The following is a 25,022-nucleotide window of genomic DNA, read 5'->3' as shown; positions in this document are numbered from 1 at the left end:
GCAGAACTTTTTTTTTTCTTCCAGGTCGAACAATTGCTCCAGAATCAGGAGGACTCGCAAGGCAACGTCAACTACGAAGAATTTGTTCGAATGGTCATGAGTGGTTGAGCACAAATGGCGTAAATCGCAAAACTTCCACCATATTTTTCTCATATTCCAAACGAATAAAAGCATTAAAATTGCAATGAAGAAACAAACAATATAGTTACAAGTGGATATACTACGAAAATATTTAGCCTGTTTCTGCCCTATTTGGACCATAGTCGCCTTTAACATGTTACTTAACCGTATTTACTTTAATTCCGCAAAGTTTCGTTTTACGATATCAGCAACTACAGCTTAAATATAAAGAGAAAATTCGACAAAATTTATAGTATTATTTGTGAAGCTTCAATTTCGAATGTTGCTATTTGCACACGTAAGATTCCCGAAGCAGTAAACGTACTGTCAAATGCATTTCTTCAGTTGTTATTTTAAAAATAAAACCAAGGTTACGTCTTTTTGAAACTATTATATTTTAATTTGAGTAATAAAAGAATAATTTATACACTTACGTCTTCTGGTGTTTCGTTTTGTTTCTTTAAAAACATACAATCCTGCATTTCCTGGGTTTCCGAACCATAACAATTTGATTATCCAAGTGTTATCAAATAACAAACTAGGTATAACTGTTTTGATTGTGGCGACTTGGTATGTGGTTAAATAACTGTAATGTGATGAAAGCGCGGGACTGGACTGAGCACGGTGATTCAAGACTCTTCGAAATCCCACTCGAAATTACCTCCACTAGTATCCATGGACATTCCTGAGAACTCGTTCGACAAATTGAGATCATAATCTGAAAATAGGACGAAAATAGTAAATGTATTAGGTACATGTTTAGTAATAAGTTAAATTATTTCATATTTTTACAGGTTACAATGCTATGTCAATTGAATTTCAGACATTCACTAATTGAAATACAGGACTTGTGTTTAGCGTATGTACTAGTTTCGGGTCCCCGGAAACCGCCAGCGCACGTAAAATTTTGAAGAAAAAAGTGAAACGGGGCTTCACAGGTGGTTTTATAGGAAAGATATCAATAGAAAAGGTCATCTTAAATTCTCGCATTAAGTCTTAGGTATATAAAATGCATATCACATAGAAAAAGGAATCAATGAGCAGCTCAATCGGACATCATTAAGGGAGTGCAGTTTTCTATTATTGATTTTTACGGCTCAAAAAATGGGTACATGTAATGTTAAAAAAAATAGTTATGAAATTTAGGTTTTGACTTCGCCTCAACAGAATCCTACACTAACTTAGTGACTGGACTAACCTAGTTTTGGGGAAAACTATTTTTTCTCCATTAAGGAGAAAATTGTTTAAAACCATCTTTGCATGTGAAGAGCACAAAATCTATAACTAAATTGGTTATGGTTTTAAACTGCGAAGGTTCATTTAAAAAAAAATCTTCACAATGATTTAGTTGGAACCCTAAACCCCTGGTACTAGTTGGATTTGTGTTGCTTCTAAGCCCAGTTCGAAAGGAAAATTCGATGGTTAGAAATGTTTGTTTTATTGCAGATTTAACCGCTTAGGTCATTCACTGATTTCGTTTTATGTGAATAGATCTCATTTCACAAATGCTCGGTGTTAAGTCAGACCGGACTGAGTCAAAAAATGAGAAATGAATGAAAGGACTGGATAAAGAATTTCTCTAGCTCCATTCGACCTTTACTAGATTTGAAATATGTAACAATAAACAAGAATTATTGCAAACATAAATATTTGCAATTATAACGTAAAGGATGCTGCGATTCAAACTTTAAACTTGTTTTTCTCGAAATATTGATTTCGTCACTTAGTCCGGTCTGACATAACACCGACCAAATAGATTCGTAGTGGTTCCCAAATGCTATAAAAATGTTTTCTTTGTTCGTTGTTCCTTTTGACATCGTTGTTTTTGAATTCTCACAGGTTTGTCTCGTGGGTCGTGGTGCATCATTGGCCATTATTGGGCGGCGGGAAAATACCCCAGCAGTCAGCTCAAGCTGTGTAGCGGGGAGAGGAACTGTGAAATAATGGTGAGTTGGGCCGCAGGGAATCTTCCCAACACCCTGGTTAGGTGTAGCGATAGGCTCGCAATAAGGAAGCATTGGGTTGCGGTTAGGTAACTCTGGGTGAGGTTTCGCGTGTGCTAGATGGCGTTGAAAAGGTCAGCGTCCTTTAGGAACGAGATGAGTGCTGTCTCTCTTGCAGGATCCTTAGACAGCGTGTCTTTGATGGAAGGAGGGAGATCGTGGTTTCGTCTGAGGTCCTCCAACTCTTGGCCGTTTGATAGCATGTGTTCCACCATGACCCGCAGTCGTATATTGGTGCATCATCGTATGGGCGTGGGTAGTTCGTGTATGACCCACACGGAGGCGCGAGAGAATCGTATGTTCCCTTCGGTTTGCGCGGTCGTTCCAGATGGCCAGTGAGCTCTTAATTTTCTGGTTGTGTCCTTGAAGGGTTGCGCCAGTGGTTAGTGAAGTTTACGATGATTTGGTGCTGAAAGCGTCTATGTCGGCCGTTGGTGTCTCAGCCGATAGTGATATTCTGGATGTCCGGCCAATCGCTGCCAGGCGGTCGGCGTTCGTATTGCCACTGATCCCGCTGTGTCCTGGAACCCAGCAGATGGTAATGAACGGATTGCGGAGATTTTCAATGGCGTGCATGTAAGGGTGTCTTGACTTGCCGGACTCGAACGGACAACGAGTCGGAGAAGATCGTCGGTGTATCAATTAAACCTTCATACATGGCGACTGAGATTGCGGCTGTCTTCGCCGAGAACACTGAGCAGATGGTGGACAGAGGGTGGAAAAGACCCCCTCCTATGCCGATGACCCCGGCTCCTACTCTCTCGTCCAACTTCGAGCAGTCGCGTGAATATCTTTGTGTGATAAGGGCACCTTGTGGCTGGTGAAAGTTGGCGAGAATGCTACTTGGGAGGTCTCCGACCTTCACGAACTTGGCAAGGCTAATGTGCAAGTTGGGACCGGAGTCGTTTCAGACACGAAGGGTTAGGCGGTGGAGACGTGCAATGGTGAGGAGAGGTCGATCGCCGAACGTCGAGAAAATGGATTCGGCCGTGAAGAGCAAGTGGTATTCGGATCCGGAGGTTCTTTCCAGGAATCCAAGTGCCCGACACAGGATAACTGTGGCTGCGGTGACTTCCACGTATGCCGCTTCGGCTGGGGTGCTGCATAGAAGTCCTGCCGCCAGACGAATGGTTCCTTGGTAGAGTGGAGCTGGATTGTGGACTAGTCCAGTTTTGGCTTGTCAGCTCTATTACATAGAAGAAGCGATTGTGTAACGAATAAATTTGGAGTGGCGTGAGCAGATTACTCGGATTAGCCACTTTCTACTCTTGCATTCTTTTTTGATCTGACGGAAGTGTGGAATCATCGACATCTTACGATCGGGTGTCATTTCGAGAATCTTCAGTTCTTTCTTGAAAGTAATCTGGCTGCCGGGCCAGCCACTGCCTTGTGTTGGCTGGACGACGGCTTGAATGGTCCTTCTTGTCATTGCTATCGATTTGCCCATTGCTATAAGGACGATGTCGTCTGCGTACACTACTACGTAACCCCTTTCAGGTAGAACTCAGAAAAGAGTTTATTTTGATGAGGAAGAGTGTCACAGCAAAAGAGATTATAACTACTAGAGGTGGCATGTCGCTGCTAACACTGAAAATTTATCATCTCGCTCTCACATATGCTAGGCCCATTAGTTTGACACCTATTACCCCGGGTACACACATGTTAAAGTAATTCAGTCCATTAATACATGGAGACAGCAGCGCTTTGCTCTCTCTAGTAGTTATAATCTCTTTTGTCACAGCGCGGACCTTGAGGTACTCCGTTTGCCTCACGACGGATGACACCCCGATATATACTATGCATCCAAGGTCATCCAGGAATTCGCTAATTGAGCGCCCGAAATTGCGCCTGATAACCCATCCGTATAGCTTCCGAAGCCAGACGATGTTGGAGGCTTTGACCACGTCCAAAATGGCGATATCAGTGTGAAGCTTCTCAGCGGCAGCTTTCTTTATGATTTCTTCGAGCCCTCTGCAGGGAGTAAACTGACGGCGGTCGGGGCACTTACCCTCCTCAAGGAGGAGACTAATCTCCTGTTTACTATTCTTTTCATTGTTTTGGCTATGAACGAGAGGAGATTGATTGGCCAAAAATCGCTTGATGTGCGGTTGTTGTTGTTTGTTTTCGGGATGGGAACGATGTTTTCGGTTGTCCATTCATCGGGGAAGGACCTACTTTCCCAAACCGTGTTAAAGCTGTCGAGAAGCACTCTTCTACCCTTTGGTGGTAGATGTCTTAACATAGGATATCCGACCTGATCCGGTCCTGCTGAACAACGTACACGACGCTGGGGGCATCCGTGAGTTCGGCTGGTGATAAAGGGTTTGTTATACTTCTAACTGGAGTCGTGGAAAAAGATGGTTGATGTTGCCTCCATTGCGAATCTGCGCTTCGCGAAGTCCGGGAGGAGCACCTCTTTGGGGACTCAAAATTCACTCCGTCAGCGATTGTCACTCCGTTAGCGGTGATGGTATACCCGTTCAGTCTTCTTTGCTACTGAGCGCGTTTACCCGTCTCCAGATTTTGGGCGTTGAGAAGTCCGACCCGATCCCATCGAGGAACTTGACCCAGTTAGCCTCTTTTGCTTCCTGAATGGCTTGTCTCGCTTGATTCCGGTGTTTTTTTAAAGTTGTTCGTCTCGCAGGAGGTGAGTTCTTTTGAGAAGGCGAAGCGCTCTACTGCGTGTTCTGATGGCCGACGCTACGGCGGCTCAGTTCCATCAGTGCACCGCACGGTTTGCCACTCGTTTGGAGGAGCTCCGACGGTTTCGACGATGAGGTTTGAAAGTTCTACTGGAGTGTAAGATCGTTCCCTTTTAAAGGCGGAGCTGAGGTCTGTCACTCTGCTCTGTCGTACAGCCAACGGCGGCGAACGGTGGTGTTAAGCGGGGACCGGTTGAGGGATTGGGATTGGGAAATGATCGCTGCCAACAGTGTCTCTGGTTATGATCCAGCCGCAGTTTCCGACGATGGACGTTGAGACAATCGTAAAGTGGATGGCCGAGGAGGATCAACAGCGGAGGAATGTGTTGTTTCCGTTGTTTAGAATTACAGCGTCCTCCTCTTCAGCAGCGGTCAGGGTTTCATTGACCAGTGATAGGATTTGAGCGACTCCCAGCGGTGTGGTGCAATTCATGGTCCCCATTATAATGAAACGAGTCTCGATCGGGGACTCGCATCTTATTTCTAACACCGGTGACAGCCTGAAGAATTTACGAGTTGTTGTGATAGGATAGTTGATTCTCTTAGCGAACACAATTAATTCAATTTTGAACTGTACGGGTGTTTAGACGACGTCGGTCCTGACTGCGATACCATTTGGTATAAGTTTGTACTTCTGGCCGTTTCCCAAATATAGTGGTTGCCGAGCCAGGTTTGAGATCAGTCTCCTAAAGTGCCAGGCAGATAGGGTCGGAGTCGGAGAGCATGAGTTCCAGGTCGCCAAGGTTGGCTCTGCCAGTTCGTTGATATTCCACTTTATGGCCAGGGTCGTCTGCATCCGATAGCAAGGTGTATCTGGTAAGCCGACTGAGTGGCTGGGGTGCTCGCTATCTGATGATGGTCCGTAGTGAGGGCTTGAGGGACCATGTGATGGGTTGCCTAAAAGCAGTTCGGAGACGAGTATCTGGTCGTGGTTCGGAGGTAATATGGTTCGACTTACCCGGGAGCCAGTCGGGCCCCCTGCACCAGCAGCCGACGTATGCACATCGCCAGTGGTCTGTACTACTCCGGACAGGGCCGGTGCAGAGGAGAAGGCTTTTTTCCTAATCCTACAGCTAGCAGGTTCAGATGATGTTTTGGGCGATATATTTCTGGACGAGCTACCGTCATGTCTAAGAGGTTTACATTTAGGATGCTGGTTACCCGGGGTAGCTGGTTCCCCCGCACAAGCAGCCGCCGGAGGTTCTTCGGCAGTTGTCGGTACTGCCCCGGTCGGGACCAGTGTGGAGTAGAAGGCTTTTCCCATCATCTTCGGATGGGCGGTTTGATGTTTTTTCCCTTCGTTGGTTTTGGTATGGACCGGCGACCTCCTCTTCCAGTGGCCGCTGGGGGTATGGCAAGGGGACTGCGAACGTTGACTCGTCCGACACCTCTTTTATGGCATGTTATAGGGGGGCGTTTGGTACTGAAAATGTTCAGCTGTCGAGTCTGTTGCTCGCCGGTGAGCATCGTCGGTTAGTTGCTTTAGGATGATGTTCGTAGAGAGGCGAAGGTCTGCCCAGCGTGATGGCTGGGGGAAACGATTCAATGGGCTGCCTGGGTTGTTGGTATTCTGTCGATGGACATCGCTCTCGGATCTCGGTTCGCCGCTGATGGTCCCGTATGTTCGCGGGATTCGGTCTCTTTCGTAGTAGTGATTTGTTTTTTCACGCCTTGAAAGGTTCTCCTCAATGCGGCCATTTCGTTCATTAAGTCTATGTTCTCTATCTTGGCGATGATGAACTTTTCTTCCAGCTTTTTAATCTCTGCGTCCTTAGTTTCTGTCGACAGACGGATCGCCACTAGCTCTTTAAGCATTGCGGCTTCTTGCTTAAGCGCGATTATGGTACGGTCCTTTTCATCAGCCCCAGGCGCCATTCCCCTTTTGAGGGTTTTGGCGAATGTCTTGTTACTGGGGTTTTGGTTGGCTGAAGCTGCGGCCTCTGGGAAGGTCATATTGTGGTTGGTTTACAGTTTTATGATTTCGGCCTCTTTGATGTGTACGGGACACCATAGGTCCCAGGCCGAGATTCAGACATGCCCTCGTTCCATGAACAAACTTCAACAGCGGGAGCATTGCATGTGACTTGGATAGTAACGTCTTTCTTTTACTTGAACCATGCCGAGGAAGATTTCTTCCGGAGGATAGGAACCGGAAAAAGAGGGTACCAAGAGTGGAATGTTGGATGGACAACCGTTAATCATATCCGTGAACCTTTGAACCTCTGTTACCCTTTTTTTCTTTCAGTGCTTCCTGGATTGTGGTGTGTATTCCATGTTGGCGGTATCAATGTCGTTGATTAGACCTTGGAGTTTAATAAGGAAGAGATCTGGGACGACTTCTACCTTCTATCCGTCGGTTAGTTGAACAATTTTCAATAAGTTGTTGTGGGTTCTCTTGCGAAGGGCGCATTGGCTCACTGTGGCGTTGATCGCAGAGCACCGAAAGAGGCATATGTGTGAGAGACTGTGTCAAGCGAACTGACCATAAACTCTAACAAATAATAGTACACAGTAGCTGGTAGAAGCACTTCGAACAGTTTTGGTTCCGAGGTGGGAATCGATGGGGTACGGTACGAGGTTGTCGATGAATTCATATATCGTGGGGCACTAGTGAGATGTGATAACGATGTGACCCGGGAGAGCAAAAAAGGCATGCTGCGGCTGCGAATTCCATGGTTTGCGTAATCAGTTATTATCCCGTAACCTAGGGACACTCACAAAACATGATCTATTCAAATCACTGACACTCCCTGTTACTCTGTGCGGTCATGAGGCATAGGCGTTGAAGAAAGCAGACTATTAGGTGCTCGGGACGTACGACAGAAGTATGTAGTGTAGAAAATGGAGAATGAGACACAGATGCATGAACCAAGAGCTGTATTAAGTATATAAACATGCTGACATCGGAAAGCTGATAAAACACAGCAGACTACAGATGGCTGGGCATTTAGCGTGAATGCCGGATGAGAGATCAGTTATAGTTATGCTCAGTAAAGAATCGGAAAGAGGCTTCGGGGCACGCTCATGTTTTAGATCATGGATAGATCCTAGTTCGGTACCTATTTATCCCCTATTTACTGTCCTAAATTTAAAATTGATCAAGAAAATAAACTGTTATCCAATGACATTACCTTTAATCGTGTTAAAATCCGCAGTTTCTATACCGCACGCCGCAAACTGCTCCCGAATGTTGGTGTGTTTACACTGCTTAAACACGGGATGATTGAGCAGATCTATCGCACCCAGTCTTTCGCTCGGGTTCCTGCAAAAAAAAGATTAAACATTGACAATCATGTACATCATCTACAATTTCTCAGCACTTACGAAACTAAGCAAAGCTCGGCAAATCTGTGCAACGCATCCGAAAACTGTCTGGAGGCGTATATCTGCCGAGTCTGCGTAGAATTGCTATCACCGATACCAGAATCCATTGCTTGGGCAAACACTTCTTCACTCGGAATTGTGGTGCAGTCCAGCAGCAATGGCTGATAACCTCGCATCTTTTCCGTAAGCATCAATGTGGTTTGAAAGTTACTAAACGGTTCCACTCCGTTGGCCAGCTCGCAGGTCGTGATTCCCAAACTATAGATGTCGGATTTTTCCGTGTATCCTAGAAGATTCTGAGCCAGAACCTCCGGAGCCAGCCAATTTAGACTTTTGGTTGAATGCGGCGGAAGTTCATGTAGGGTTTTTACCCTTTTACCTTCACCTAGGAAACTTGTGCAAACGCGAAAACCGCCGAGTATGGCCCTGGATTCGTTTAGAAAAATGTGACTGGCTCGGATCGAACGATGAATGTAGCCTTTACGATGCAAATACTCCAACCCGTGGGTTACGTCTCGTAGGATACAAGCTAACAATACCTCTGGAAACCCGGTTTCGAAATAATTGCTCATCGTATCCCGGCAGGAACCGTAGCACATCAGTGGAAGAATAAAGTACAGGTCAAGATTGTGCACGAAAGCTGTGTAATAGCTGAGAATATTTGAATGATTGAATTCACGCAAATGTTTCGACTCTTCCTGCAATAGATTGCTTCTGATTGGGCAAACATAAACATAGGATTAAATTTCTACCTACCATTATGAAGTTAAAATCATTTTTCAAATCTTCCATGAGAAACTTTTTAATTGCAACATGCTGTTTCGATGGCAGATGCTGCCCTAAATAAACAATCCCGTGACCGTTAAAGCATTTTGCTAGCTCCACTTTTAGATCATAATTTCGTATATCGTGGTCAAACATTTTTACCGAGAAATTTAAAAAAAATTATACAACGGAAAACCGCTGCAAATATTGCACTATTATGTATAATAATACGTTCTGTTTTATAATAAGTATGTAGATTAAATTACAAAAAACCCGAAAGTTGAAGAGCAAATACAGCTGCTGATTGTTGATGGTAATTAAATTTTAATGTTTTGATGCGGTTCATCATCAGTAGTGAGTGGGTGGTGGGTGAAGAATATGTCAAAAACAACGCCCGCTCTGCAAATAGGGTATAACGAGGGGCGTCAGTCGTGTCGTACACTGATAAAAATCCAAATGTTAAATCTATTTACTTCAAACCACTTAACTGCCCATGATCGCATATCAGTCCCATAAAGATAGTAAATCCCTTAGAATGCGATCATGGGTAGTTAATATCCATATGAAGAAAAAATGCTAATGTTATACGCAAATATACCTTCTATGTGTCAACTGTATAAACTATATATTAGACTGGTTAAATTTTTGACTATTAGCTCCACCAGGCTCGACTGGTTCCTTTTAAGGCCCTTAGTAATTGTGCAAATTTTGGTACCGATCGGTTGTGTCTACAGACCCTCCAAAAATTCAAAGTTTATATGGAAATTAGCATGGAAAACCGGTTAACATTGAAAATAAATTCTTAAAAAATCAATTAATAAGAGAACTATATATTTCTAAAGGTATTCTTCTACCGAACATATTCGTGGAACATTGTAAGTTTGTAAAAATTCGCTGAGAAAAGTTATTAACTAAAGAAGCAGCATGACTTCAAAGCAAGTGGATTTTATTATAAACCATAGCTGCATTTAATTACGCTGATTTTCAAAATGCATCACAAGGGACCTCCCCTCCCTTACCTCACCGTAAAAAATAAAAATATAAATAACTATGTTAGATAAAACGGGTAAGATTGTCGTGACATCAGGTCAACCACTCGCTATTCCCCTTTAAAAAAAAACTATGTAGCATGACATGACCCCCTGTCGTCACACATCATCACGAAATACAAAACTCCCTCCTCCCCCATATAATGCCACGTCATTTAGGGATGGTCCCTATTTAATAAAAATTGATAAAACCAATTAGAGTTAATGTCAACTTTTCGTGTTAAAACAACGAGACGAAATTTCGCCCATTACACACATACATAATGAAAGGACTAAACAGTTATTTACATTCATCGACAGTCGAAACATACTTTTGCATGAGTTTAACTGAAAAAGTAGGAAAGCTACTTGATTTTAACAACAAAAATAGATAAAAATGGATTGTGATCGCTTCCAGATACTATTGGGTATATTTCTTATATGAATTTTGAGCTATATGAAATATTAAAATAATATGCATTTTTTGTAAACAGTGTTGTTTTTTTGTGTAGAGGCAGCCATGATGACTGTCGTCGAGTCATACCCCATAGCCTTGAAACATTCAACTCCAAAATGGGTTGATAAGGAAAATCTAAACGTGTCAGGACACGAGAAGTCGGCAAGGTTGAGCACCGTAAAGCACAAGTCAGCAGCACTTCGACGTGTCTGATTCCATGATCGTAAGTCAGATTGAGGAGTCACCAAGGGTAGGTCGCTTATAACAATGTACTGTACACACTGTATAACCTACAATAACACGATATAAGATTACGATTCACATTAATACACGATCATTTCACTCGATACCACAATGTATGGCACCATGAGGCACACTTCTGACAACTCAAAAACTGTCAACAAAGTATAGTTAAATAATCATAGCCAGGGATGCCAACGGTACCGGTAAACTACATTTTTTTCCCGAACAGCAGTAGAATACATTTTTGTTTTTCTGCTGTACTCCGACTGCTCGGTGAGAGTGTGGCGTAGTAAAGTTTGTTCTCTCGCTTTGTACACTTTTCTCTGCATAGTCAAAGGGAGAGGCCCGCACACGAAAGCGTCAGTGCCGGTCGTGGCGTAAACGAACCGCATTCATTGTCGCCTTTTGTGATTAAAAATATTGAATAGATTAAAAATATTAAAAAGTGTAAAATAAGGAAAGAGAAGCTGTACCGCTCGCGTCTTGTGGCTGTACTAAGGGCAGTATTTTTTTGTCATGTTACTGCTTTGCTTACAGACTGCCGTGCAGCGCTGGGCGCCCTGCACTAGCGAACGACAGCAGCGTCGAAAGAGAAATGAGAATGTAGGCAGAAAAATTACAGCCGCAGAAAAGGTAGGCATTTTGCATCCTATTTATAGCAACCATTGCTTTTGTTTTACTGAACACCATGGCACATCGTGGCACATTGCGGCACAAGCTACCATGCTGTTTATTTGTGAGCACGATTCGATTTGTGCTGAGCGACTCACCCCTTGGGAATCACTCAATTTTCCTAGTGACATTACTCGTTCAGTACCAGCCGGATGATGTCACTAGGAAACAAACAGTTGTTTCAAATTCTACCGATCGGGGCCAATGTCGGGTACCAGAGTGATTGAAGATTTTCTTCGAGGTATGACGATGCGCGGATCGCGATGAGTGTCGACACAGGCACTAAAAGAAATAATAAAAATAACGTTTTATAACGGAAGCTCTTTTATTGAAAATCCCCGAAAACAATACTAAAAACCGATCCAACTAGTTTTAAACACAACTACTAGGACTAAATGTATGTTTACAAAAACTTACAGACGAAAAATAAAAACAGTAATGTGCACTTCTGTCTGGAAGACTGATTAAATATTACGGGCGAAATTGAGCTCATTTTTTTCGGGACTGAACACAAACGACGAAACGGAGTTCAATTTTTCAAAGGTGACTAAATAAACAATCTACCGATTTTATGGTAAAAAACTAGAAATAAAATAGAAACAATGGCAAATTATCGAAATAAAAGCCACTGTTTATACTTAAACTAAAAGCAATTGGTAAAGGACCCAACATCGTTAAATAGGAGTTGAAATAAAGCATGCACATTTCAATATCCATTTTTTCAGCTTGCTATCATTGCGACTTTAACCCTTTTCAAATGTTGATACAGAATTCATTTTTAAAATAAAACATATTTTTTTACATTTTAACGACATTCAATTAGCAAGAGATTAATGGGTAGGGAAAGTTATGAAAATTAGAGCCATAGTACACAAGTATAAGCAAGGATGTGAAGTAAACAGATCGGAAAACTAGAAGTGGCAGGGTCATTAGAACAGGCTTAATATCGTGCGAGTTTAACTTTTGTCTTCTGCTAAGCTTAGGCAGCTTAGCCCTCATTAGCAGAAGACAAAAGTTAAGCCCGTACGATATTAAGCCTGTTCAAATGACCCTGCCACTTCTAGTTTTCCGATCTGTATACTTTACATCCTTGCTTTTACTTGAGTACTACGGCTTCAATTTTCATAACTTTTCCTGCCCAGTAATCTATAGCTAATTGAAAATCGGTAAAATGTAAAAAAATGTGACTAACATAATCGAAATAAAAAAAGAAAAAAAAAGAAACATAATTTTTGAAATTAAAACTGTTTTAATGAAAGCAAAAGTTTCTTGTTGTTCTAATAAAAAATGTTTTCAGACCTAGGGGCAGATCACTTGTGATGCATTTTTAAGAATCAGCTAAATTAAATGCATTTCTTTCCATCAAAATAGAAATTCATAATGTATTTTGCGTTGCGTGCAATATATTTCGCGTTGCGTGTAAGACGCCAAAACTCTACAAAAAACTAGCCCTACATTCAACAAAACGTCGAACAAAGTGAATCAGCGTAGGACGTTTGTTAAACAAACTTTTCTGCGAGGGAGTGCAAAGTTGATGCAAAAATAGAAAATAAATTTATTTTTTCTAATTTGATGCAAATTTGTTATACATTTCTAGGGTGATCTGCCACTAATTTCAGACCAATAAGTTGATTGGATTCAATAACACACATTTTTGATTTAAATATGCCAAATTTTTCTGCGTGCAACGATTTTCCAACCGGGCTGGCATTCCTGTCACTGACAGTTGGCGCCTTGGCGGCATCACTGGCCTCGGGTGGGCGTTTTTGCGAATCCACATCGTCAAAATCTTGACACGTCGCGGCTACGTTTCTCATTGCACTAGGCCGCTTTTCGATACCATTTCCAGCACGATTGAGACGTCTTTCGCAAAACCAGGCGCACCAAAGTGTTCAGTTTGTGTTCCCGTGCAAATAGTACAGTTTAAAACTAGCAGGTGAAGATGGTCGACAGTAAAAAGCCTTGGTTTACAAAGGAGGAAGAGCTGTTGCTGCAGGACTTCAGCCGGAACGTGAGCACCAAGTCGAACGCCTTGTTCTACGGAAATGCCTTCATCATTTCGGCTGTTCCGATTTGTGAGATAATTTTTCAAATTTGTCCAATCGGTTCCTAATTTAAACCTCTATACCTTGCAGGGCTTTTCTGGAGAGTACATCAGATGGAACTGCTCTCGTCGGTTATATTTTTCGCCATCGTGACAGGCCTGTGCACCTATCTGATGGCGATGGCTTACCGGAACACCAAGTACGCGATTAAGCATAAGATTGCTAACAAGCGCGAGGATGCCGTTAACCGTGAAATGACCGCTCTGCTGTCTGACGATAAGAAAATCAGCCGCAAAGAAAAAGACGAGCGTTTCCTGTGGAAGAGAAATGACGTCGCCGAGTACGAGGCAACCACTTTCTCGATCTTCTACAATAACGCGCTCTTCCTGGCGGTGGTTATCTTCGCGAGCTTCTACCTGCTGCGTTCGTTCACGCCTACCTTCAACTACATACTATCGGTGGCCGGTGCCGGAGGATTAATGGCTCTTCTGTCTACTGGAAAGTCATCGTAAGCTAAGATCTCGTAGCAGGATCACCTATAGAACCAGTTCTGTTTTTTTCTTACTCGTTTGCTGTAGAATTCAAGACTTACGCATTTAGGATAAGCAGACAGAATTCACCGGCAGTTTAGATTAGCAATCATTCATTTACAAATGTTTTCATCGTTGAGGGTTTTTCGAATTTTGCAGAGAAGTCCTAACATGTGGAATGCAAATTTCGGCATTTAGAATCGCTCGCAATAAACGGTATATTGTGAAACAAATACTCAGTTGTGTATTATTGTAATAAATATCAAAGTCGTCAAAATAAATTTCTTATCAATAGTCTAATTCGTTCGAGGAGAAGTTGGTCAACATAGAATATCTTAACCTGCATACCATTATTGGACTCGTTCGAAATTAAAATATATGGCACAAAACATTTCCTTCCTCGAATTCTCTGAAATTAATTAAAGATGTTCAGTCCTGTTCAAAATTTTCGATTTTGCGAGTGAATGCGAATAGCATTCAAGGCCCGCAAACAGTTTCCGTCAAACCACGGTTTTTGTTCGAAATTGCAATCCGTTATAATCCAACGTAATGCTGAGCTTATCATGGCTGCATGCTCAGCCCATTTCATACCGAATTGTCTGAATTAGCTTCAGTGCTCTTATTTATACATTTAACACTGAGTTTCTTCCTAATTCTCTTAATTTTTGAGGTTTAACTTTCAGGCAAATAATGTCAAGGTTTATGCGAATTAGTGTGAGGTGCGAGAGAATGCGTTTCAATTATTAAAGTTCGGCAATGTCCTATTTCAATGTCTGACTTCGCTATTAAAAACAATGTCGTTGATAAAGCCAGCTTTCATATTGACTGCATTTTAGATGATTGCAACCAAAAATCTAGCATCATTATTATGACCTCCGTGTTCCTATGTGCACCCACTGTTTGCTGTAATACTCGTACCCACACGTGCACACTGATAAAGCCTCGAACTTCATCGATGTAACGGTATTCGTTGAAACACGCACACCAGCACTGTTGCATCCGTAAACATTCGTGTCTTCACGACCTCGACTATCATCGCCGTCGTCGCCATTCATACGACTTCGTCAATCGTCATTCTTTCGCTGGTCTGGTGTTGTTATTGTACGGTACTGTTCAAAACAAAGCACGCTCGTGTTCGATTGTAGCTGAGTGAAAAAATCGATATAGGTGCGGAAAATCGACTGGAATCGTTGCAAAAACTAGTGCAAAATATTACCAATGATGGACTACGACGAATTGACGGTGGTCGAAGAGCAAAATCAGCCGGTAAGTGTGCAAAAATTGTAAAAAAATATTAACCCCCTACTCACGGGGGAACATATGACTCGCATAGCTTGCCTGCTAGCACAACAAAGATGGCGATTGCCAGCAAGCGTGAGCTGTTTGTTTTTGTTTTGATCGTACAGGCTCGTGTGCGGACTATGGCATTCAGCCAGGTGTGAAATCGTTGAAGTTCTCTGTTGGTTTCTGAAATTCAATAGTTTTTGTTTGAAGAAATTGTCTCCGAAAATTAAAAATTCGGTTTTTCATATTTGATTTTGGGGTTTATTGCAGAAGTTGTGAAATAAGCAGAAGGTTCGAGTAAAACGTGGGGGTTTCTTCGAGCAGTGCTTTTTTTATTCGCTCTCGCCATTAACCTTCTGGTGACGGAAGCTATAGCAACGTGTGCGTGTGCTTTCGGTTGGCATTAGTAAAATGTTTGCGTGCGCACAAAACTTCAACTACAGTGATGACGTCGTTGTTTTTCATTTCACTACTTGTTTTGATCGTACATTCTGTACATAAGTGTTTTTCGCAATTAATATTAATTAATTTCTTCGGGTCAGTGTAAGTATATGTCATCTGTCTGCATTGCTCAAATCGTGCTGGGATCAGAATATATTTTTAAACAAAGTATTGAATATTAATATTAACATTTTTTTGTTGATGTACAGGGTGTTCGTTCATTATTGATAATTTGATGAGCGGTGGTAAATCATTTTGCGTATGAAATTCTTTTGCGCATATTTTGATTAAATGTCAACCGTTACAGGTTTGGAAAACTTTCACTAATATTTGCTTGTTTAACTTAACATATCCAGCTCAAAACGTACACTACTTTTTATATCCTTGTACTGAAATACCACAGAAAACAGACGCTGCGGTTCATATTCCTCTTTTAAAATTTATTTTCATGATGGGGGGCTAAAACGATTAATACAGGGTTGTTCTATTGTTTTGATCCGTCAAAATTCAATTGCAATTCGCCGGGAATAAATCAAATACATACAAGTGAGGAAATATTTTTTTCCTGGGATGAAATTAATGTAAACATTGCATAGTGATATTGTGAAATTTCATAACTATGAAGTAGGAATCCAAGCCTTGTTCAGTTTTGGAACTATTAACGAAACAGCAGTACGTTGGAGACAGTAAAGCTGCTCGGAGTGAATCAAACCATTTGTCTGGCGATGCAAGAAACGATTGCAAGATGGAAGTGGAACATCTTGACGTCCAGGATCGAAGAGGCTTCGTTGCGTAAGGACAAAGACATTAATTAAAGCAGTGCCCAGCCGAATACGTCGCAATCCGGCCAGATTTACGAACCAAATGGTTAAGGTAAGACGGTTCAAACTTCGGTGAAAAAAGTTTTTTGTTTATATCCATACAAACTCCAACAACTCCACCTTCTTTCTGAGGCAACGAAAAATAATTAAGATGCTAAAAGGTTGGTACGCAGATCATCCTGCCGTCATCGTTATCTATTCGGATGAGAAATTATTCGATGTAAGCCGCAAATCTAACCATCAAAATGATGGGGTACTCAACAAAAATCTTGATTCTTTTAATTTCAGCGATAAATATGTGTATAGGACGCAACAACTGGATGCGGTTATGCTTTGGGCTGCAGTAGTTTCAAATATTGGAAAATCTGGTAAATTTTATGATATTCGCGTTACAAAATGTTACAAAATTTTATAAATTTCGTAAATTTCACAAAATTTCATAAATTTTTGAAATTTTGTAAATTTCAAAAAATTTGGCGAATTTTACAAAGTTTTTGAAACGTTAAAGAATTTCATACACGTTACAAAAATTCGTAAATTTTACAAAATTTCGTCAATTTTGCAAAATTTCGTGAATTTTACGCAATTTCCTAAGTTTTATAAAACTTTGTAAATTATAAAATTTTCAAAATTGTGTGGGAAAAAATATCGTAAACTTGACAAAATTTTGTAAATTTTACAAAATTTTGCGAATTTTACAAAATTTTGTACATTGCAATTTTTTTATTTCACGAAATTTCGTAAATACGTTGGAGACCCGATTTTATCAGCACCCGATTTTATCAGCTTTGTACCAGATTTTATCAGCTTCGTATGAAAATTAATAGTTGGTAGTTTGATGGGCTCTAGCAGACGAACAAAGTTGAATACGAGTAAATCCTTTCTTGGGCATATCATTCTTGTCTTAGAAATCCGAAAAATGCAAAAATAAAAATATTTTTTTAAAAATTTTGTGCTGTCAGACCCCCTTAATGGGAACTTAAAGTAAATAAACAGAAAAGGTTGCGAGGCTACAACTAAGGAACAAAGAAGAATATTTTAAGTGTTTCGCTTTATTAAAAAGACAAATATATGTCCCGATTTTATCAATGTCCCTGTTTAAAAATTCGCCAAGGGACTGATAACGGGTTTTTGCATTTCAAAATTTCGTAATTTTTTTTTAAATAAAATTTCGTAACTTTACAAAATTGCTTAAAAACTTTCGTCAATGTAACAAAATTTCGTAAATATCGTAAATTTTACAACATTTCGTGAATTTTGGCAAAATTCTGAAAATTTCACAAAAATTTGGATATTTTACAAAACTTGTATATTTTACAAAATATATAAATAAAGTATATTTCACAAAATATATAAACTTTAATAAATTTGGCGAAATTTCGTAAATTTAACGAAATTTTTTGAATGTTACAATTGGAAATTTCACAAAATTTCGTAAATTTCACATGATTTCGGAAACGTTACAAAGCTTCGTACACGTTATGAATTTTCGTAATATTCACCACAAATTTTGAAAAATTTACGAAGATTTTGTGAACATTACGAAATTTTGTACAAAATTTATGAATTTTGCAACATTTGTTTATTTTACAAAATATTAAAGGTCAAATATTGCGATTTCAATAAAGAAAATCGTAAAATTTACAAAATCTCGTGAATTTAACAAAATTTCGTAAATTTTAGGAAAAATTGTAAATCGTTCAAAAGTTCGTACATTTACCAAAATTTTACGATTTTGCGAAATTTTGTAAATTTAATAAAGTTTCGTAAATCTTACAGGATTTCGTAAATTTTGCAAAACATGGTAAATTTATTAAAAATTATTTGCAAAATTTTGTAAATTCAACAAAATTTCGTGAATTTTACAGAATATACATAATTTCGTAAATTTTACCAAATTTCGGAAAAGTTACAAAATTTCAAAAATTTTGCAAAATTTCGTTAAATTTTAAAAATTTCGTGAACTTTGCAAAATTTTGTAAATTTTGCAAAATTTTGTAAATTTAGCAAAATTTCTTGAATGTAAGAATTGGAAATTTCACAAAATTTCGTAAATATTGCATAATTTCGGAAATCGACTACAAATTTTGAAAAATTTGCGAAATTTTTGTGAACGTTACAAAATTTGTTAATTTTGCAAAATTTGCATATTTTACAAATTAGAGGTGTGCGCAGCCGTTCCACCCCGCCGATTTCAAGTAAAAAATTGTCATCGCAAAAAATGTTTACCTGAAATCGGCGTCGTGGCGCGCCCCTTCAAAATATTGTGATTTACATAAAATATTCGTAAATTTTACAAAATTTCGTATATTTGACAAACATTTGTAAATCGCGCGAAATTTCGTGAATTTTTAGAAAAAAAATAAATTTTGCAGAATATCGTTAATTTAATCAAATTTCGTAAATCTTACAAAATTTCGTAAATTTTTTAAATTGTCGGAAATTTCGTGAATTTTACAGAATATAAATAATTTCGTAAATTTTACAAAATTTCGGAAAAGTTTCATAAAATTTCATAAATTTTGCAAAATTTCGTAAAATTTTCCAAATTTCGTGTATTTTGCGAAACATTGTAAATTTAACGAAATTTCTTGAATGTTATTATTAGAAATTTTACAATATTTCCTAAATTTCAAATAATTTCGGAAACGTTACAAAATATTGTGATTTATATAAAAAAATAATAAATTTTACAAAATTTTCGTAAACTTAAAATTTCGTAAATTTAACAAAAATTTGTAAATCGTGCAAAATTTCGTAGATTCAATAAAATTTCATAAATTTGCGAAATTTCGTGAATTCAATAAAAGTTTGTAAATTTAATAAAATTTCGTAAATTTTACAAAATTTCGCAAAATTTTACAATATTCCGCAAATTTTACAAAATTTTGTAAATTTATGAAATTATCGTAAATTTTGCAAAATTTTGTAAATTTAACAAATTTTCGTGAATTTTACAGAATATACATAATTTCGTAAATTTTACAGAACTTCGGAAAAGTTATAAAATTTCATAAATTTTGCAAAATTTTGGTAAAATTTAAAAATTTTGTAGATTTTGCGAAATTTATTAAATTGGAAATTTCACAAAATTTCGTAATTTTCGCATAATTTCGGAAACGTTAGAAAATTTCAAATCTTGAAAAATTTACGAAATTTTTGTGAATGTTACCAAATTTTGCACAAGATTTGTTAATTTTACGAAAGTTTTTTATTTTACAAATTAGAGGCGTGCGTCGCCGTGCCACTCCACTGATTTCAGGTAAAAAATTGCCATCGCGGAAATTGTTTAACTGAAATCGGCGTCGTGGCGCGGATGCGCATCCCCTTCAAAATATTGTGATTCACATAAAAAATTCATAAATTTTGCAAGATTTCGTATATTTAACTAACATTTGTAAATCGTGCGAAAGTTCGTGAATTTAAGAAAACATTTAAATTTTGCAGAATATCGGTAATTTAATCAAATTCCGTAAATCTTACAAAATTTCGTAATTTTTTAAATTGTCGGAAATTTTACAATGCTTTGTAAATTTTACAAAATTTCTTGAATTTTACAGAATATACATAATTTTGTAAATTATACACAATTTCGGAAAAGTTACAAAATTTCATAAATTTTGCAAAATTTCGTAAAATTTTCCAAATTTTGTGTATTTTGCAAAACTTTGTAAATTCAACGAAATTTCTTGAATGTTACAATTGGACATTTTACAATATTTCCTAAATTTTACATAATTTTGGAAACGTTACAAAATATTATGATTTATATAAAAAATTAATAAATTTTGCAAAATTTTCGTAAACTTAAAATTTCGTAAATTTAACAAAAATTTGTAAATCGCGCAAAATTTCGTAGATTTAACAAGATTTAATTTTTACAAAACTCCGCAAATTTTACAAAATTTTGTAAATTTATGAATTTATCGTAAATTTTGCAAAATTTTGTAAATTTAACAAAATTTCGTGAATTTTACAGAATATACATAATTTCTTAAATTTTACCAAATTTCGGAAAATTTTTAAAATTTCATAAATTTTGCAAAATTTTGGTAAATTTAGCGAAATTTCTTGAAAATTTCAATTTCGGAAACGTTACAAAATTTTATAATATTGACTAAAAATTTTGTGAACGTTACGAAATTTTGCACAAGATTTGTTAATTTTACAAAAGTTGTATATTTTACAAATTAGAGGCGTGCGCCGCCGTGCCACCCCGCAAATTCTGGTAAAAAAATGCCATCGCGGAAATTGTTTACTTTAAATTGGCGTCGTGGCGCGGCGGCGCAAGCCCCTTCAAAATATTGTAATTTACATAAAAAATCGTAAATTTTGCGAAATTTCGTATATTTCACAAACATTTGTAAATCGTACGAAATTTTGTGAATTTAAGAAAAAAAAACTAAATTTTACAGAATTTCGTTAATTTAACCAAATTTCGTAAACCTTACAAAATTTCGTAAACTTTACAAAATTTCGTAATTTTTTCAAATTGTCTGAAATTTTTGCAAAGTTTTGTCAGTTTTACAAAATTTCGTGAATTTTACAGAATATACATAATTTCGTAAATTTTACACAATTTCGGAAAAGTTACAAAATTTCATAAATTTTGTAAAATTTCGTAATATTTTTCAAATTTCGTGTATTTTGCAAAACTTCGTAAATTTAACGAAATTTTTTGAATGTTACAATTGGAAATTTTACAATATTTCCTAAATTTCCCATAATTTCGGAAACGTTACAAAATATTGTGATTTATATAAAAAATTCATAAATTTTACAAAATTTTCGTAAGCTTAAAATTTCGTAAATTTAACAAAAATTTGTAAATCGTGCAAAATTTCGTAGATTTAACAAAATTTTATAAATTTGCAAAATTTCGTAAATTCAATAAAAGTGTAAATTTTACACAATTTCGGAAAAGTTAAAAAATTTCGTAAATTTTACAAAATATCGTAAGTTTTACAAAATTTACGAAATTTGTAAAATTTCGTGATATTTATAAAAATTCGAGAAAATTTATAAAATTTCGACTTTTTGATGCCAATAATGGAGCATGCCAAAAACAGAACGTGCCAAAAACGAAATCTTACTGTATTGTGAATTATGCAAAAATTTCGAAAATTTTGTAAATTTTACAAAATTTTGTAAATTTTACAAAATTCTGTAGATTTTGCAAAATTTTACAAAATATTGTTAAAGTTTGTTAAAATTAACAAAATTTTGCAGTATTCACAAAATTTTGTAAATTATAAAAAACTTTCGTAAATTTTCAAAAATTTCGTAATTTTCTCAAAATTTCTAAAATCTACAAAATTTTGCAAAAATTCACAAAACACATTTAACGAAATTTTGCAAAGATTCGTGCATTTTACAAAATTTATTTTAACAAAATGTTTCAAAATTTCGGAAACTTTAAAAAAATATGAACGTTCAAAATTTTGAAAACTACGAGATTTCCTAAATATTACAAAATTTTGTAAATTTTACAAAATTTCACAAAATTTGGTAAATTTTACAAACATTCGCAAAATTTCGTGAATTTTTGCAAAAAATTCCAAAATTTCGTAAATTTTAGAGAATTTCGTTAACTACAGCATTTTACCAATTTTACAAAATATGGAGTTTAAAATAAATTTTGCAAAATTTCGTAAATTTACAAAAGATCGAAAAAATTAATAAAATTTCGTAAGTTATATAAAACTTTCGCAAATTTTAAATATTTCGTCATCTTTGCAATCATAATTATAAAGATTTTGCAAATTTTTTTATAATTATGAGATTTTCCAAAGATTACGAAATATTTAAAACTTGCGAAAGTTTTATATGACTTTGTGAATTCTACACAATTTTGTTAATTTTGACGATCTTTTGTAAATTTATGAAATTTTGCAAAATCGGCAAAATTTCGTACATTTTATGAAGTTTGTTTTAACAAAATGTTTCAGAATTTCGCAAATTTAAAAAAAATTGTAATCGTATATATTGTAAATATTTCGAAAATTACTCGAGATTTCCTAAATTTTGCACAAATTTGCAAATTTTGCAAAATTTGGTTAATTCGGCAAAAGTTTAAAATGAATCGTTACAGAATCGTAAATTTTACGAAAATTTCGAGAATTTTACAGAATTTCGTGAATTTTACAGAATTTAGTGAATTTTACAAAAAATTGCAAAATTTCGTAAATTTTGTAGAAATTTGTGAATTTTACAAAATTTTGTAAATTCGACAAAGGTTCGTAAATTGGGCAGAATTTTTTAAATTTTACAAAAAATTTTTAGTTTTACACAATTTCGTAGATAAATTTTGTTAAATTTTCCTCATTTTTATATTATGCCAAAATCGAAATACACAAGAAAATATCGTGAACTATACAAAAATTTCGTAAATTTTTTAATATTTCGTGCAGATTGCAAAATTTCGAAAATTGCGCAAAATTTTGTTAATTTTACAAAATTTCGTGAACTTTTAAAAATTTTCGTGAATTTTTAAAAATTTTCGTGAATTTTTTAAAATTTTCGTGAATTTTTAAAAATTTTCGAAAGTTTTGCTAAATTTAGTGAATTTTACAAATTTTCGTAAATCGTTAATTTTGCAGAATTTCGTGAATTTTACAAAACATTTGGTTAATTCCTAAATTTCGAAAACTTTGACAAAATCACGAAGATTTGACAAAATTTTGTAAATTTTACAAAATTTCAGGATTCGTTAAATTTGCACAATTTCACAAAATTTCATGATCGTCTCAAAATTTATATGAATTTTTTTCAATTTTGACAAAATTTCGTAAACGTATTTCTACTTTTATGAAATTTCTTAAATTTTACGCAATTTAGAATATTTTAACAAAATTTACAAATTTCGTACACGTTAAACGTTACAAAATTTCGTACACGTTAAATTTTGTAAATTTTACAAAATATCGTAAATTCGATGTTTGAAGGCGCATCGATCTCTGTCCTGCACTCATCAACCCAAATTTGAAAATACCCAACCCTTATTTGTAACAGCTAAAAATATCTTAAATTGTTTACAACTTCATTCTGTACTGTAAGTACTCAAACTTTTTTTACGAATATGATTCGTAAAAAAGTTCGTTCTTTTTAATTTAGTTCGTAAAACAGTTATCGATTATTACGTAATAGAATTGTTCGTAAATGGAAGTTTCAGTGTATGCCTTGACAGTAGTTTTGATTAGCAACTATGCAATATTTCTCTTTAGTGGAGAACAATTTTGGTAAAAACTACATGAGAAAGTCATTTACAACCATCTTTGCGCGTGAAGAGAACAAAACATATAACAAAATTAGTTATTACATAGCTGCTTCAATTTAACAATTGAAATTAGAGATAAGGATATCAGTTGATAGTACCTGCTTCAATTTCACCCCATGCAAAAACCACTTGAGGCAAATAAGTTATGGAATTTGTGTTTCGACTTCGTCTCATCAGAATCCGACGCTAACTTAGTGACAGGACTAAGCTAGCGTCGATTTTTTTTTCTGGCGGGACATAACGCTTGACTAGGGGTTTGCTGAGAAACACTGAAGGTGTCTCCGTTTGTTTGGACTAGCGTCAATTTGACGCTAGCTTAGTCACTAAGTTAGTGTCGAATTCTGATGAGACGAAGTAGAAACGCAAATTCCATAACTTATTTGCCTCAAGTGGTTTTTGCATGGGGTGAAATTGAAGCAGGTACTATCAACTGATATCCTTATCTCTAATTTCAATTGTTAAATTGAAGCAGCTATGTAACTTGTAGGTAATTTCAGCTACCCTGATCCGGTTAGTATAGGAACGTTTGCTTTAGATTTTCAATTGTTGACTTATACAAGATATTACTATTGGCTGCGATAGCATCATAGCATCGTCACCATCGTCGGTTCTAATCCGATTGTTTGTTAGAATGTATAATCTAACTACAAGTTCGAGTTAGAATCTGGCTTTGTTGGGGGGGGGCAAGTAAAAACGGAGTTTCACCTAATTTAAATTCTTCGAATGTTAATCTTGTTTATCTTGGCTTAGCTAAAACGGATCATACAATTCTTATTTGCACTATTTTTTACAACCCTCTGCATCGCCTAACCAAACTAACTAGATTGTAATATAGTAGTTATGTGTTCCGCTCATAGAGCAAACGACACCGATTCGGTTTTAACGCCATTCAATTACGCAGCAATCCGCGATGGCCGGCCCTGTTTGGAAGATAGCCGCCGCTGGATAGACAGAAGATAACACGCCATCCAACGGCAACGCAAAACAAATGCGTAGTAAAATTTACTCCACACCAGACGGGGATCGCGAGACCGCCGTTGGTTGTACATAAAGACCAACATGGGCTCAATAATACGAAGGCGTGCAGTCACAGCTTTTATTGCGCTGTTTCTATAAAAATATTCATACCTGAAGGCAACGAGAGCATAGAGCGAATAGCATGCAAGTGCTGCCAGTCGGGTCGGGGGGAGGGACTTGGTTCTGCTTTCGTTTTTCTAGCAGCTTGTATCAAGTCGCCGAAATCGCATGACTTTCTTCGAATCGAATTATTTTAAAAGTTTGTTATCTCTGGTTTATTGGTGTAAACTTGCC

The 25,022-nt window shown here is 36.9% G+C and overlaps 4 protein-coding genes across 5 annotated transcripts in view; 3 read left to right on the top strand and 1 right to left on the bottom strand.

The window, feature by feature from the left end:
* The window catches only part of LOC131678897 (myosin-2 essential light chain), a 70,093-nt gene extending 69,540 nt beyond the window's left edge, over positions 1-553 (top strand). For both annotated transcript variants that reach the window (XM_058959322.1, XM_058959321.1), the window contains one exon: positions 25-553. In XM_058959322.1, coding sequence (XP_058815305.1) covers positions 25-108 — 84 coding nt within the window. In that variant the 3' untranslated portion in view covers positions 109-553. The remainder of the gene's footprint in view (positions 1-24) is intronic.
* LOC131678896 (STE20-related kinase adapter protein alpha) lies at positions 539-9,250 on the bottom strand. The gene is made up of 4 exons (XM_058959320.1): positions 8,906-9,250; positions 8,150-8,847; positions 7,957-8,087; positions 539-838 (listed from the first exon to the last, which is right to left on the bottom strand). Exons 1-4 carry the CDS (start codon positions 9,068-9,070, stop codon positions 750-752), a joined length of 1,083 nt encoding a protein of 360 aa, XP_058815303.1. The 5' UTR covers positions 9,071-9,250; the 3' UTR covers positions 539-749.
* Positions 9,251-13,074: 3,824 nt separating this feature from the next.
* Positions 13,075-14,124, top strand: LOC131678895 (translocon-associated protein subunit gamma). Its single transcript, XM_058959319.1, has 2 exons — positions 13,075-13,389; positions 13,450-14,124. Exons 1-2 carry the CDS (start codon positions 13,257-13,259, stop codon positions 13,869-13,871), a joined length of 555 nt encoding a protein of 184 aa, XP_058815302.1. The 5' UTR covers positions 13,075-13,256; the 3' UTR covers positions 13,872-14,124.
* Positions 14,125-14,976: 852 nt separating this feature from the next.
* The window catches only part of LOC131678894 (REPTOR-binding partner), a 28,596-nt gene continuing 18,550 nt past the window's right edge, over positions 14,977-25,022 (top strand). Inside the window, exon 1 of the mRNA XM_058959318.1 lies at positions 14,977-15,155. Within this exon, the coding sequence (XP_058815301.1) occupies positions 15,108-15,155 (48 nt within the window). The 5' untranslated portion in view covers positions 14,977-15,107. The remainder of the gene's footprint in view (positions 15,156-25,022) is intronic.

The sequence above is a fragment of the Topomyia yanbarensis genome, chromosome 2 (assembly GCF_030247195.1).
Source record: "Topomyia yanbarensis strain Yona2022 chromosome 2, ASM3024719v1, whole genome shotgun sequence".
In the NCBI taxonomy this organism is placed as follows: domain Eukaryota; kingdom Metazoa; phylum Arthropoda; class Insecta; order Diptera; family Culicidae; genus Topomyia; species Topomyia yanbarensis.
This window is presented reverse-complemented; position numbering and strand designations above follow the sequence as displayed.